Below are 16,426 nucleotides of genomic sequence, written 5' to 3' on the forward strand. Positions count from 1 at the left end.
AAAAACTATGGTGATCTACTCTTCAATATGTTAGCCTATAGATGAAACATTTTGGAATAGTTGGAATTTCTATTGTATATATCTGTAGTACACAAAATATTTTCATTACTGTTTACCAGACAGTGATTACTTATTTCTAAAAGGTGGAGCTTATATAAAAATACATGCATAGAAATTTCCTGAAATAAGCATAAAAATACCAGTGTGTGTAATGGCAGTCATTCTATGCTGTTCTACCAATAGTAAAACATGTAGATTCAGGAGAATGAGACTATGCATGCAGAATTACAGAATTTGTTCTTATCACCACCAAATTCATATGTATGCTTACAAAAAACTAGTACACAAAAGAAATGTAATATTGAAAAATTGCTTATAACTACATTGCATTTTTTCAGAACGCTGCAAATGCAAGCCAATTAGAGCTACACAGAAGACCTATTTCCGGAACAATTACAACTATGGTAAGAATAACTTCATGATTGAGTCATATTCCTGGATTAAGAAATGTGTGTGTCAGTGAGACCAAAGGAGGATATTCTTAGGAGAGGCTCACAAAATCTCAATAACTATGTGCATATGATCATATAAAATGATATTTGTTGAAATGAACTCCAAGAAATGGAAATAAAAGTTTTCTTTCCCTTTGTTGCAGTTTTTGTTTTCTGTTCGTAAGTTTATCTGTTTTGAGGCAAGTAAGGGGAAAGCACAGAAATGGAACAAAGGAGGAACAAATGTAGCAGTGGTACTCACTAAACACTATGTTGAATGTGAACTATTCAACTTGGGGAGGCAGCAGGGAAAAACTGAGGGAAAGCAAGGGTAGGGGTGACACTGTTAAAAAAGGAATGTAGTCATTACCTGACCTACTGTAACCCCTCTGTACATCACCTTCACAATAACAATAAAAGAAGATTCATTATACTGATAAGATGACATGTTTAATGGTAATCCTTCAGTATAACTAAAGGTAATAAAATTATAACTAAGTTTAAAAACCTTTGTAGATTAGAACCATGACAATGTTTTGTTGAGATGCCAAATAGCTATCTGTAGAACTACCTTTGTTGCATGCACATTTCCCCCCTTGAAAGATCTATAGTAGGTCACTCAAAGCGTGATTCCTCCCTTTTCCTCAATATAATATTTGCCTCAGTGTTTGGTAATAGAGAGAAAGCATATGATTTCAAGAGTTGGAAATAAAAGAAATATGTGCGTGTCCCATGTGTATGCTGACATATTTGTATGCGAGCAGAGTGGTTTATAGTACTTAAAAACAAAAGACATTTTCTTTGGGGGGCAGGGTGTCCTACAGCTTAAACTCATGGTCTGGGCACTGTCCTAGATCCTTTTTGCTCAAGGCTAGCTCTAGCACAGCTCCACTTTCAGGGTTTTGGTGGTTTATTGGAGATAAGAGTCTCTCAGACTTTTCTGCCAAGGCTAGCTTCAAACCTCCATCCTCAGATCTCAGACTCCTGAGTAGCTAGGGTTATAGCCCCGAGCACCCAGTGCCTGGCAAAGTACAACTTTTAAAAACACAAGCCTCTGTTTGAGCCAATGAAAAGGTGTCACGTGGGCAATGTTCTTAACAGATGCTTGACTGTGAACCAATCTGGCAGTACGGTTGGCATCTTAGAACCACAGATCAAAATAGAAGAACTCTTCTCTACCCAGAGGCTGTGCTTTGCTGGGAGGAAGAAAAGAGCCTTGGAGGCATAGGAAGGTGAGATGCTTCCTTCAGTGACTTTTTCCCACCGACAGAGTTGGAATGTAGCAATTAGTGAAAATTGTTGAAATTAATCAGAGGAAATACTTCATTATCAAGCTGGACCTAAAAATCTGACATTTAATTGTAGAGCTACTAATCTAAATATAACTGGCTTAATGGGAGGGGGAAAAAGCCTGCTGCTGCTGTGTAAGGGAATATTCTAGCTTGATTCCACACAGCAACTTATCTAAGTTTCTCAACTCTTCCATGAAATGAATTGTCCTGAGAACACTGATGGAACCAAAGTTGGCCCTTCTGTAATTGTTCAAAATTGACATTGAATACTGGTGCCTTAGTGTCATAATCACCATCCTATTCCGAAGGGGCAGTTACTAGAGCTTTCCAGTTGATAAGTCAATGGGTAAAATTTGGCAATCTGATTTTTACAGTGAATTTTACTATTAAAATGAGAGTTGTTATGTTTATGTGCTTTCCATTTAGGGGACACCTCCCACAAACCCACATATATACATACATCAGATTTATTTCCCCTTCTGTGTTTTTGGAAATTGGAAGGAAAGAGATGTGAGCTACTGATGCCTGGCATTAGAGACTAGGTATTTTTTTTTAAGACCAAAAAGCAATATAAATGTTTAAATATACCTAGTGTAAAAGTAAAAATGTAACATTGTATCATGGAAATGTAGCCATTTACTTGTCTTTAATTATGATTAATTTTCACTTTACACAACTATTTTGGGTGCTGTGAAGCCTGGTTGCTGGTATTTTTATTAAAGATTAGAATATTAGCAGTTACAAGTCACTTGACAGGGATAGTGTTACAGAAGGTATTAAATGAATATTATAAAGGAAAATGGATATGGATTCTAATTACTAGAGAGGAGGAGATTTTTTTTTTTCATAGTCAAACAATCATCAAGTTGCTTTAAGCTCCTTTATGGGAACCCCATGATTGAAAAGAAGAAAAATCTGTGAAAAGGAAATGTACTTTTACTTTGGAAGTATGTTTATTTTTACTTTATATATTTGTATATTGTTATATATTTGTATATTGAAACAACGAAGGGTAGGAATAATTGCTAAGCCATATAAAACCTCTTTCTCATTCAGATTCATTCAGCTAAAAATTCTTGACTTTTAACAAAATTACTTGAATAATAAAGTAGGTCTTGTAGAGAGATATTTATTTTGGAGTGGGTACATGTGCTAAAAATTTCTAATGAAAACAGTAGACACATTGGGTAAATAAAACATTAGTTGAAGAACATTTACACAGCTCACTAATCGCTAATAGTTGATGGGTACTATGGGTACAGTCACTGAAGCCAGGACACAAAACTATGTCTGCAATTAAGAATTCATCATTCAATTCTCTATAGTGACATTCCAAAAAGGGCAAACTTATCTCTTGTTAAAATAAAGAACTGAGAAAACAGGAACAGAAAGAGATTCGACTTGCAAATCAGGCCAGGCAGGGCCAGTTAGGACAGTACATTTTGTTTGCCACAAGTTCTCATTCTTAAGGCAATGAATTCTTTAAAGAATAAAATATTTTTGATTCCAAAATTAGGTTTTATCCTAAGGATCTTAAAATTTAATCACTAACTTAATTTCTCTTATGTTGAACTGGAGCGATATTAAGTTTCTATAATGGAGTTAGAGCATTGATGAAGGCATGGATTATTCACAGTATTTCTATTTTCATGGATTACTTTTTCTAATCATTTGTATTTCTGAGCCCATAAAACACACAGGAAACTCCACAGATGAAAGAGGTTTGCAGACTTGTCCCTGAGAAGCTTTCAAAAAGTGGGCTCAAGGGCCTGGGAATGTGGCTTAGTGGTAGAGTGCATGCCTAGTATGCATGAGGCCCTGGGTTCAATTTCTTGGTACCACATAAACAACAACAACAAAAAATTTAAAAAGCAGGCTCAAAAATGCACTCACTGTGTTCTCCTTTGGGTCTTCTGTGATTTCTTCAATATCCATAGATCTTGAACGGGCACAGTGTGTCTGAGCAAATTCTGTTGACTGCTTACTAATTACCAGTTTAATTTCTTTACTGTTTTTATTTTTAACCTTATCTTTAAAATGCTCATTTACCAGAAAAAGGAATCTTCTTTAGATTTACCTTTTCCAAAGGAGAGATTAGAAAAGTATCACACCCATGCTTGCTACATTCTAAGTCAAATAGTTTGACTTTGCAACTGAAGGTTGAGCTGACTCTAATGAGGGGGATGAGATAGGTGTCAGTATCACCATTGTGAGAGGTAGATTGTCAGAACTAGCATGCTAGAACACACTCCATGATACCTTATTGGAGAGGAGTGCTGGGGTGTCTGACCTCAAAAATGATAGAAGAACCAAGGTCTATTAAAGAAGAAAATACTTAAAGGAGAAGAGAAAAGATAATATATACTGTAACAGAGAAAGAAAACAGGTAATATCTGAACAGTGAGCTAAGATGAGGAAGATGAAAGGATGGCAGAAGTAGTTTGGGAGCACTATTGAACAGGACAGCATGACCAAATTTAAAAAGAGACTCCTTCTTGAGAAAAATCTATTAATAATGTTCATGAAGCAAAAAAGAATGTTAGCATCTAGGCTTTATGTATGATGAAGTTCATATATTTTCCTTCTTTACTGTTTTGTGTTTTGTTTTTCTTTTTGGTTTTGGTTTGTTGGTCAGTCCTGACACTTGAACTCAGGGCCTGGGCATTGTCCTTGAGCCTTTTTGTGTTCAAGGTTAGAGCTCTACCACTTGAGCCACAGTGCCACTTCATATTTTGCTTTTTGTTGGCAGCATTTGGGGCTGTATGCTTACCACTCCCATCTATATCCAAAATGAAATTTTGGAGGAAAATGATGTCATATGATTTTAATCAAGCTTTGATAAACGAAATGGATTTCTTAAAATGAAAAGCATGCATGCGCATGCAGTTATAAACACAAAGACACCATTTTGCACACTAAATATTGGAAGGGGAAGTCATTAAAAGGGCAGGTGTGCTGTTTAGTTTATCACTCACTCCAGTCTAAAGCAAAAGTATCTGGCTGAATTTTTTGTTTTAATCACTGAGCATCAAGGGCAAAAAGAGTGATTTGAAAGGAGTCTACTGTCTTTCCTGAATACGGCACCTGTTGTGTTTCATATCATGAATTTGGCTCTGTTATCTTTTATTGCAGTCATTCGAGCTAAAGTGAAGGAGGTGAAGACTAAGTGCCATGATGTGACTGCAGTGGTGGAGGTGAAGGAGATTCTAAAGGCATCTCTGGTGAACATTCCCAGGGATACTGTGAGCCTGTATACTAGCTCTGGCTGCCTGTGCCCTCCACTTCATGTGAACGAGGAGTATATCATTATGGGCTATGAAGATGAGGAGCGCTCCAGGTAACTCATGCCTCAAGGATGCAGAATAGTGTCTTTGCCCATCTACCCACTGTATTTTTTCTTTAGAGATCTTACTGTTGTGTTTTTACCTTGGGACCTTTCTACTTTCTTAGGGATTAGGTTTTAATTGGATTCCTCATTTTCTTATATTGGGTAGAAAGGTATGGGTATAGAACTTATAGGTACAAACTTTTCTGGAGAGAGAAAATCATACTTTCATTTGGTCTTAAAAGGTTCTGTGACTCCCAAATGGTGATGATTTACTGTTCTAAAACTTGGCTTTCCTATTCTACAATAATCGTATTAGACTGTCTTGGCATCGTTTTCTTGTATTTCTTGGTACTCTGCTTTAATTTTTCAAAAGTGGTTGCTTGTTTTAAAAATGCAGGTTACTCCTGGTGGAAGGGTCTATAGCTGAGAAATGGAAGGATCGACTTGGTAAAAAAGTTAAGGTAAGCCTATATTTTTGTTCGAAATCATAAACTACACAGAAAGCATAAGGAAACCAGCCATTGGTCATATAAATGAAATAGCTATCCTCAATTTTATGAGAAAACATAATACACATATATTTAAATCCTTGACATGCCAAGAATTGAGTTTGTATCTAATGTCTTTTTTAAGGGACGAGTTCCTTGTATATGTATCAAAAATGCAACTATGGTCACCCTAACTTCTCATAACAATTCTAGCTGGAATTAATCCAATCCTGGTATGGTGGTCCCACATTATTCTGATAGCTTATTTTTCTGCCATTTTTAGAGTGTTACCCAATTTCCATGAAGGCCATACTTTACCTCCAGCAGCAGGCTTGTAAAGAAAGAAAGAGGAGACATAAGAGATTTTCAAGAGTTCTCCTCAGTAACATTTTGTAGATGTTGTAGTCAAGATTGAGTGATATGTCAATTCCTAGGTACAGAGGGAGATTAGAAGATGGAAGGTTTTCTTTTTTAGCAACACATAGTGATTTCTGAACAAATTACAGTCTGCGAGAAGAGGAAAGTAAATAGCAATTGTTAAATTATTTTATTACAGAATATTTCCATTTCTTCCTATTGCACTAAATAAATCTGTTTTGAAGAATAGGAATGTTTGGGGAAAATGCACGAATCAAGAATCTCTAAGGATATGTATAGAAAGTGGGGGTAGGCAGTGGGAACGGCACCAAACAATACATCCTCTTCCTTCTGCGTGTTTGAAGGCTTGGGAAACATTTACAGGCTAAGTTAAACACCCTTGGGCAGTTGATCTTGTACATCTGGCACTCAACACACCAGACACTTTTGAATTTAATTGACCTACAGAAAAATGCAGAGGGCATTATTTTGTAAGGAGAAACTATCACCAGTTAAATTCCTTAAACTCTTCCCACTCTCCATAATGTTTTTCAGAAGTGAGCTTTGTTTTAAGTGCAAACTTGTGGGCAGTCTTTTTTTTTTTTTTTTTTTGTATCTCTCCTCTATTCATTTGGTGCTTGTTGTAGCAGTGGCTCTTCTTCAGTGTCTTGGAATCTCTTTCCGTCCTTTTAATTTGGTTTTCAGCTTGCTAATGCTGAACAGGAATTTGTCCTAAATTCCTGTACCAGTTGCAAGAGCTTACAACATTTCTTTTCCAGGGCACTTAACAAGCTGGGCTGTTTATGCTGCTGACAGGACACATGGATTCTTTGTCCTGTTTTATAGCAAGGTGAAGATATTTTCTACTGCTTTCTGCAGGAAACCTAGCTATTGTGAAGTCATCTTCATCCTCAGTCTGGATACAAACATATTAATGAGAAGAAATAAACCAATAACTTGAGCATTTGATACTGAGGGCCAAAAACTCTGGGTGAAAATCTTTCTTTTTTGTCAGAATTATTGGGATTCTTGTTTTACTTCTCCACTTAACCTGAGAATGTAAAAAACAATTTTTGTGGAAGATACTAATTTCTTAAAATTTAACTAAGAGTTGTCCTTTTCAACTGAGGTTTTCTCTAAGCGGGTACACCAAGTATTTTTGTTTAAGAACTTCATTCGGTTTTTCCCACATAAATAATTATGTATTGAAGTATCTGTTAAACAGATCCTTCAAATCTAGATATTTGGACTGTTTTAGGGAGATGAGAATCAGACATTAAAAAATAATTTTATTTTTCTTATTAAGGTACTGTACAGAGGGACTACCATTTCATAAGTCAAGTAATGAGTGCATTTCTTTTTTGAACAAAGTCACCCCTTCCATATTTTTTCTCCATTCCCCCCCCCATTCCTGCCCACAAGAGGATTAGAATTTTTAAAAAATATAGAGAAATAATAAATATGGAAGTAAAGCTTTCTAAACTGAAGATTTTCAGTAATGGAAAAACAGTATCAGCTAAGGGATTATGTGCACACTCTTTATACATTTTTCTTTAGTCTTTAGAACAGTCATATAATTTGAACCTACTATTAATCCTAATATAGAAATGAAGTCTACTAAGAAACTGCATAATAAGTAGTGGCATTAGAATTTGAGTGTGGGCCAGCTGACAATTAGCTTCTTGCCATGTAGGCCTCAGTTGGGAGCTTGTTGGATAGGAAAGCTTTGGGCTCCATCCCAGACCTACTGAATGAAACTGTCCATTTTTAAACAAGTCTTCCAGGTGATTTTTTTTTTATGTTCCTGGAAGTCTGACAAGTGCAAATGTATTTATTATCTATTATTTCCACTCTCAGAATGTAACTTACATTTAATTTAATTACATGAAATCATTGTTGCTAGAGTTAACTTAAAATATTAGTAACCATGATTGTGGGTATTTAAAAAGCATTGCAATGTGTACTTTGTAAACTTGGGGTAAGAGCAAGGACTTGGCTTTTTTGAGGTACCAAATAGAGATAACTTAGAAAAAAATTTAGAGATACTACCAACATTATTTTTTCACTGCTTGAAAGTTTATGTTGTGCTGGGAATATGGCCTAGGGTAGAGTGCTTGCCTAGCATGCAGGAAGCCCTGGGTTCGATTCCTCAGCACCACATAAACAGAAAAAGCCAGAAATGGTGCTGTGGCTCAAGAGACAGAGTGCTAGCCTTGAGCAAAAACAATCCAGGAACAGTGCTCAGGCCCTGAGTCCAAGCCCCAAGACTGGCAAAAATAAAAAAAAATAAAATAAATAAAAAATAAAAAGTTTATGTTGTTATGTATCTTAACAGAGGATGTGAATGTAGCCCTTCCTTTGAATTCTCTGTGTAAGTCTTTCATTTGTGTATTGCTCCAGGAAACAGCCACAGAGAGTGGTGATATTTGCATAGCCATGGAGATTTTTAATTTTAAGGTTCAATATGAAAGCATTATTGAGTATATTATAGTTTGTGTACTTTGTACTTTCTAAAATCAAAGCATTATGTTCATATAGTGTTTCACTGAAACCATGAGTAGGAATTTTATGTTTCTGTAAAAGTAATAAAATGCTTAGAGCTCCGACTTTGTAGTCTTATCTAGGTGGTAAAGTCATAGAAATGGTGACGCTAGCAGTACATGCAGGTGATTGTGTTCTGCCATTTATTTCACAGCGCTGGGATGTGAAGCTCCGTCATCTTGGACTGAGTAAAACTGACTCTGGCATTAGTGATTCCACGCAGAATCAGAAGTCTGGCAGGAACTCCAACCCTCGGCAAGTGCGTACCTAAATCCTGAAATGCACAAGTAACATCAATGGACTTTCCATGGAGACGGCATTGCTGGACTGGCAAAGGAAAATTGCACTATTGCACGGCATATTCTATTGTTTACTACAAAAATCATGTGGTAACTGATGACATTTCTCTTTTCTCTGTGTTTTTAACCCCACCTTTTAATGACCTGGGGTTAGAGCCTTAAATATATTGTATGTTTTCTACTTTACTAATCATGGGGAAACTGTTCTTTTGCAATAATAGTAAATTAAACATGTTGATATTAGAACTTCTTTGCTCCAGCCCCCAGATATTAATTTTGTTTTCTGCACTCAGACTGGGAATGTAGCAGTAATAAAGGAGAGATTTCTGGTATACAAAGAAAGCTAGATAGGCTGTGAAGTAGTCTCTTATTGATCTAATTACAGCCTCATTTGTGTATGCCTTTGGGCACTCTCCTCATGCTTAGAAAGTTCTAAATGTTTATAAGGTAAGATGGCAGTTTGAAATGAAATGCTGCACAGGCAAAGCAATTAAGCACCAGGAAACATTTATGAGATAATGATACAGGATGACTTATTTTCTAGATTGGCAGGAAGCAAAATAAATAGTGTTAGGAGCCAAGGAAAGAACACTTTGCCTGATTGGGAGCCACAATCAAAATCAGTACCCCTGAGGACATGAACAGTAGCCTTCATATTTCAGACATACGTTTGATATGTTTCTGAATACATTAATCAGTAGTAAGGAAGTGACTCACAATCAAACATCTGCTATTTCCAGCATAGTTCTGTTTAATCTGATTTTTTTCAACTCCTTAGTGAAAGTCTGTCTCTCAAATCTCTGTCTCTGTCTGCTTTCCTCATAAAATGGACTTGCTGTGTTGATCAGGAAAAGAAAGTATGTATGCATGTGTACCCAGGTGTTTTTTTCAAAGATATCTAGCTCTATAAAATGGAGTTGTTTACAGTACAGTGAAAAATGAAAACAATTTCCTTTTTCGAAGATGGTGTGTGCATTTCAATATTTGTGTGCATGTGGGTGTTTATGCACTCACACACATAAGCTTGACTACATTATAGGCCTGGGCACTAGTCTGGATATTATTGTTTGGATTTATATTGTTTAGTGCTTATTCAAAAATGCCTAATAAAAAGAATTATGGTTGTCAGGACAGATGTATTCTGACTTTAAATCAAATATACATTCTCATTATCCAAGCTGCAGTGAATCACCCTGGGAGCATGGGAGGAAATTATGTTTTACTTCCTTCCCCTAGGAGGGTTCCTTAGAGCATGTGCCAATCACTTGAAAGTCTCATTCCCTGTGATTTACACGTGCAATATTCTAGAACCTAGTTTCTAAGTGGTTTGCTGAAAATAAAATGCACCTGAAGCAAATCGGGCTGTGTTTCCTTCAATAAGGACAATCATAAAAAGATGAAACTCATTCCTGAACAAACGTTTCTTACATTGATAAATAACAATTCACTGAAATGCTCTCTTTTAAAAGCAAAGAAGGCTGGAATGTGGCTTGGTGCTAGAGTGCTTGCCTAGCACACAGGAAGCCCTAAGCTTGATTTCTCAGTACCACATAAACAGAAAAGGCCAGAAGTGGTGCTGTAGCTCAAGTGGCTGAGTTCTAACCTTGAGCACAAGATGCTCAGGACAGTGCCCAGGCCCTGAGTTTAAGCTCCAGGACTGGGAAACAAAACAAAACAAACAAACAAAAACCAAAAAAATAAAAGCAATAAAACATTCCTCACCTTCTGATTAACTTTCCCACTCTTACACGGAGGACTTCCTATAGTTGCCTAGGTAATGCTGCCTTCCCTTTGGAAGTATGGGAAATAGACATCCAGAAGCTACTGCAGAATGTTTATGTGAATTTGAGTGGCATAGGGTCATGATGAAGAGAAATAGAGTTTCTTTCTTTCCTTTTTTAAAAATTTTTTTTGGTCAGTCATGGGGCTCGAATTCAGAGCCTGGGCCCTGAACCTAAGCTTTTTTGCTCAAGGCTAGCACTCTATCACTTTGATACATAGCTCCACTTTTCATTGGAGGTAAGAGTCTTATGGACTTTCCTGCAGTGGCTGACTTTGAACCACAATCCTCAGATCTCAGCCTCCTGAGTGGCTAGGATTATAGGTATGAACCAACAGCTGTAGAGTTTCTTTTCATGGAATTTATGCTTCAACTTGAGTTTCCTAAGGGAGTGCATCTGCCCCAGGCTCTTTTATATTAATTCCTGAGAAGGGTAATAATGAATTACAGAAGACCTAAAGAAACTTGTATCTCAATTTCCTCAAATGTCACCAACCTTTCCTGAGCAATTCTAAGTGATAAAATTTTATTTTTTTAAAAATTATTTTTAAGAGGTCAGGGGTCAATCCTACACCCTTGAAAACAATGAGCAAGTGCTCCATCACTGAGCTACTCCCATAGCCCAGTAATGAAATATTTGATGTACAGTGAAAGCCACAAGTGTTTCTAGCTACTGCTGGGTATACTTTTAGAATGTGGAGGTAAAAAGGTCCTAATTATTTTCTTTGTAGCAATTCCACACAATTTATGATAAATTAACATTTATAAACAAAAAGGACTAGATTCTCAGATTCACAGGTAATTATTACTGCTTTCCATTGCAACAATCTATATTAGTGGTTTGATTTTTGCTTGTCTGTATGCAGCTTTTGTCACTTATTTTAATGGGGTAAGGTCTAAGAATAAAGTACGTGAGTTTCTTCCAGTTTGATACTTGTGATATGCACATTAATTGGAGGATGGCATTTGGTCATGAAGGTCACATTTTGAATCTGACTGCAAAAATAATTTTTATTTGTGCCTTTCTGCAGGCATTTCTTGCAGCTACTATCTTTTTTTTTTTTTGCCAGTCCTGGGGCTTGGACTCAGGGGCTGAACACTGTCCCTGGCTTCTTTTTGCTCAAGGCTAGCACTCTGCCACTTGAGCCACAGCGCCACTTCTGGCCATTTTCTGTATATGTGGTGCTGGGGAATCGAACCCAGGGCCTCATGTATATGAGGCAGGCACTCTTGCCACTAGGCCATATCCCCAGCCCTGCAGCTACTATCTTTGAAAGTCACCAAAATTTAATATATGTGCACCCTTGTAAGCTTGAGATCTATAAAGTTACCTTGAGATTTCCTTAGGATTTTAGTTTCCTTAGCCAAATAACAAAGAAAGTCAGATGCGTGTTGTATAAACTAGGGAAACTCAGTAGTAAACTAAGATCCTCTTTTCAGTGGATGCAAGATTATTCTACTGTGTCACATCTAGTGTAATCGGATGCAGGGCCATATGCTGCAGTGAGCATTTGGGGGTGGGGTGGGACAAACTCGTGTCTTTCCACATCTGTTACCTATTAAAAAGGCAAATGCAAAAGTTACAATCACAGTGAGTAAATAGCACTACTTAACTGCCTTCTGCAAGAAATTATTTGCTATTACATCCCACCAGCAAAATGGTGTTTTAAAAAACAATTTCCAGATTGGCATTCATTTAGCTTCATGGATTTTTAATGTCTTTCAATATGCACCATTATTGAAGAAGAAGATAAAAATGAAGTGAAACAGAGGTTTCCAAGACTGTGTTATTGGAATTCAGCCAAAGGAATTAAAAAATATGGTGCCTTATTGTATTAATAAGAACAAAAACAGTAAAGTCATACCTTTGATAGTGATTTCTTTGGGGGTAATAATGTCTAACAGTGGCTTGAATTCTGTACAAACACTTGAGTATGTGTTATTTGTCCCTTGAAAATTTAGGAAGTAGACACTGCTACTCCTGTTTCATAGATTTCTTTAAAGTAAGGGTTCAGGATCTCAGTTATATACATAATAGAGCTGAGTGTTAGATTCCCTTGCTTTTGTTTTTGAAGTTACATGTTTTTATTTATTTATTTATTTTATTGTAATTTCGGACAAGAAGATAAGTGTATCTTAACATTGTAAAAATGCTCAGTGAGAGCCAATGAGCAGCTGCTAGTATTTATTTCTTAAACTGAGGTCTACTGATGGTGTGTCAGAAAGCCCATATAATAAAATCTCAATTTAACCCTAACATTGCCACTCTACCACTTCAATTGTTCCCCCCTCCCCCGAAATAAAATTTGTAACACAACTATTCCAGTACAGGATGATCAGGTGAATAAACAAAGTGAATATTTTGACATTAATAGTTTAAAGATATATTATTTGCAGTGGAAAAAATGTTATGTATCTGTTTTCCCTTGAATTTGGACAAAAGTATGAAGTTAATAGTATTCAAGAAGGCCTAAAGGAAAGTTAAGATTAAAAAGTTGGTGGTTACTACAAATATGACCAGAATGTCTAGCATGCACTGGAAACTCATTTCTCATACTTACATCACTCATTTTATGCCCACCACCACTGGAATCCTGCATAATCTAGAAAGAAAACTATTTTATATGACCTAATTCCCCTTGCTTTATTTCATGAAATACTTTTGCTCTGACAAGGGTGCAACATGCTGCTGAAAGACAGAGATATTTTTCTTTGGATCAAATGCAAGCATCCTTACATCATTATGTTTCTGCTTTGGTGAATGTTAAGCACTTACATTGTTGGGCCATGAAGAAGAAAAGGCTGTGACATATTCAGGGAATTTGTTCCAAAAGCAAAGGATTTGTAGATTGTTGAGACTAATGCGGAAATGAAAGAAGATTGCTTACCACTAACCACAGGATGTGTGTGTGCCCAGGGGTGGAGGGTGGAGGTGTGTGATGCTACTTATCATGCAGTGATACTGAGCCCACACTTCTGGCTACCACCCTATCCCCACATATTTAGCACCATGAAGTAGACTGACTTTATGCCAAATTTTCTTATTTAAACATTATGGCAAATAGCTGAAGGTGGTGGGTTTACTCTGATGTCCTTTTCTCCAGTACTTTGTTTATGTGGGAGAACCGCAAATCCTGGAAATGACATTTCTATATTAGTATTAGAGGGCAAAACTTGAGATGAATGATTTCAACTTAGCTCTGGGAGAACTCAGCAAAAGAAAGTATCAATATGAAAAAAATCACAATTGAGAAACTTTCCCTGGGACCACAAGTGATACATCAGAGCTTTGAAGAGAACCAGGAAACTCAGAAAATGCTGTACCAACAAAGTCTACATTGTCCTGTCTGCACACATGCATCTTTTCCTCCTTATTTTTCTACCTATTCTGTTTCTCAGATTGCTTGATGAGTTAAGTCAGATACAAGCCTGCCTTAATTACATTCAGAATTGCTAGAGGATTGGGTTTAAGGCTAATAGAACAATTGGGCATTCTTAAAATGTATCAAACAACATCAAGCACATCTTGATTTCTTTAGATTTGCCAGCTCAGATAGTCTAGTTTTAAGCTACTCTTGGCTTTACCACTTGATCCATGCTCCACCTCTTTTGTATGTGCTTTGTTTTTGAAATAAGGTGAAGCTAACTTTGGTTTGGGTTGGCCTCAAACTCGAGATCCTGGCTGGGCCTCTTGAGTAGCTAGGATTCAAGGTGTATACCACCACATCTGGCTCTAAGCTGCTCTGGAGCTAAAAGTTCTGGAGCTAAGGTTTTCCGTAATCTTTTTTTTCTGTGGGAACAGTCCATTGAGATATTTAATCACTGAGTCCCTCTCCCATACAATGAAAGTACTTTAGACTTGGGATACCTGGGTTCAAATTCCCACTTTGCAGTGGATTAACTTTGGCCTTGTCCATGAATTTAAAACTCAGGAGATATGAGCTAGGTAGAAGCTGTTGAGCAGAACCTGGAACATGTAAGTGCATAGGAAGTATCACACCTGTTCTACCTGTTACTTCTGAATACTCTCTGAGGCAAACAGCTCCCAAAGAGGTCTCAGACAAATGCTCACCAGGCCTGGGGAAAAAAGTGTTTTCCAAGAATGCCTAATCTTCACCCTGTTTACTCTCTTCCAACTTAAATATATCTGAGCCAAAGTTGTCTTGAGACATCCTCAAAATCAAGACTGACAGTTTTCCCCCCTTCCAGCAAGGCAGATGTGCTTAAAAAATAGCATGATCAGGAGAGTGGACAAAATGCTCATTTGACTTTTTTTTAAAAGGGCATGTGGCTCATGCCTGTAATTCTAGCAGTGAGAAGCTAGACAGGACAATCTCAAGTTTGAGGCCAGTTTGTGCTTCAGGGTAAGGCCCTGTCTCAAAAAAATCAAAGGGTAGAAAGGTCCTGGAATCTCCACAAAGTATTGAATTCTATATGCACTGACATCACTTTTACAAATGTATGCTTTATGATTTATCTAGGAATCAAAGAACTAGATACAGAGGATGGTTAACATATAGGAAGTGTAATAGTTCATGTTGATTATTTCTATTAAAATGTCAACTGCCAAAATAAGACAATCTGTAAACTTTTAAGTAGAATGGAGTTTGTTGTACTGACTACTATCCATTATAATACTTTCCATAAAAGAACACAACAGGCAAAACCATCTTCACTTAAGTTATTTGTAAAAGCTTGGCTTCCCCACAAGGCTATTGTTCATAACTAAGGTCAGCAAGGAGAAAGTACTTGGAAAGATTTGTGTTCTCAGTAAGAGCTGAATTTTTGTCAGAGGAGCTTCTTGGTGTTTTTCATTTCATAGGGAGCTGCCGAAGTACTAAAATTATATCAAGACAAAGTGTTTATGTTCCCAAGTGAAGGCTCTGCATTCCAGGGTACACACTGTGGGTTCTCAAAACAGTGGTGGCTTTTGCTGAAACTAGGAAATAAGAATTACTCATGAAAGGCTTAGACAATGAAACTGCACTGGAAAAACTAGATGATAACTAAAAATCCAGCTGAAAAATGAACAACCTAATTCAGAGATTGGCATTTTTTTTTTCTGTAATGGGGCCTGCAGTAAATATTTAAGGTTTGGGAGGCTTTGCAGACTGTTGCATACTCATCTCTATTAGGGCTTAAAAGTAACATTGACAATGAATGAACATATGAATGAGCATGGCTATGTTCCAATAAATCTTTATTTACAAAAACAGGAGTTTTAGCAGATAAACTGGGTTTGCCTACCTTGTGGAACTAATCAAATTCTTACTCTTTTTTTTTCTATGAAGTTAGTTTAGGTGACATAGAAATTAGCTACTAAATACATTACCTTTGTGTTTAAATGGAGCTTTGCCTGAAGTCTTACCCTTAAAAGTTCAATCTCTGGGGATCAAACACTTTTTCACTTCAAGAATTTGCTGAAGTGTGTTCTTCATGTTTATTGGCCTGCCCTAAAAGCTTCATGCGAGCACTCAGTGCCTAAAGTACAGTAGAGTGGAGGGGATTGAAAGGAAGGAGACACAAAACAAGGCAGTTAGTCCTGCAAACATGGGAACAATTATTTATAGGAGCCATTCGTATATATATATATGTATATATATCTCACATATTTATATTATATACATGTATATATGTATATATCTCTCACATATTTATATTATATATGTATATATGCCACATACCCACAGACACACTGACATACATATATGTGTATGTGCATATACACCTATAACTACACACATACATACACACACACACACACACACACACACACACAGAGTCCCTGAAAAGGCACATTTTTTTTTTGGCCAGTCTTGGGGCTTGAACTCTAGGCCTGGGTGCTGTTCC

General features: G+C 36.8%; 1 protein-coding gene across 1 annotated transcript in view; it reads left to right on the forward strand.

The window, feature by feature from the left end:
- The window catches only part of Frzb (frizzled related protein), a 28,463-nt gene extending 18,258 nt beyond the window's left edge, over positions 1-10,205 (forward strand). The window contains exons 3-6 of the mRNA XM_048345134.1: positions 399-464; positions 4,916-5,120; positions 5,509-5,572; positions 8,652-10,205. Coding sequence (XP_048201091.1) covers positions 399-464; positions 4,916-5,120; positions 5,509-5,572; positions 8,652-8,768 — 452 coding nt within the window. The 3' untranslated portion in view covers positions 8,769-10,205. The remainder of the gene's footprint in view (positions 1-398; positions 465-4,915; positions 5,121-5,508; positions 5,573-8,651) is intronic.
- The last annotated feature ends 6,221 nt before the right edge of the window (positions 10,206-16,426 follow it).

The sequence above is a fragment of the Perognathus longimembris genome, chromosome 4, assembly GCF_023159225.1.
Source record: "Perognathus longimembris pacificus isolate PPM17 chromosome 4, ASM2315922v1, whole genome shotgun sequence".
Lineage (NCBI taxonomy): Eukaryota > Metazoa > Chordata > Mammalia > Rodentia > Heteromyidae > Perognathus > Perognathus longimembris.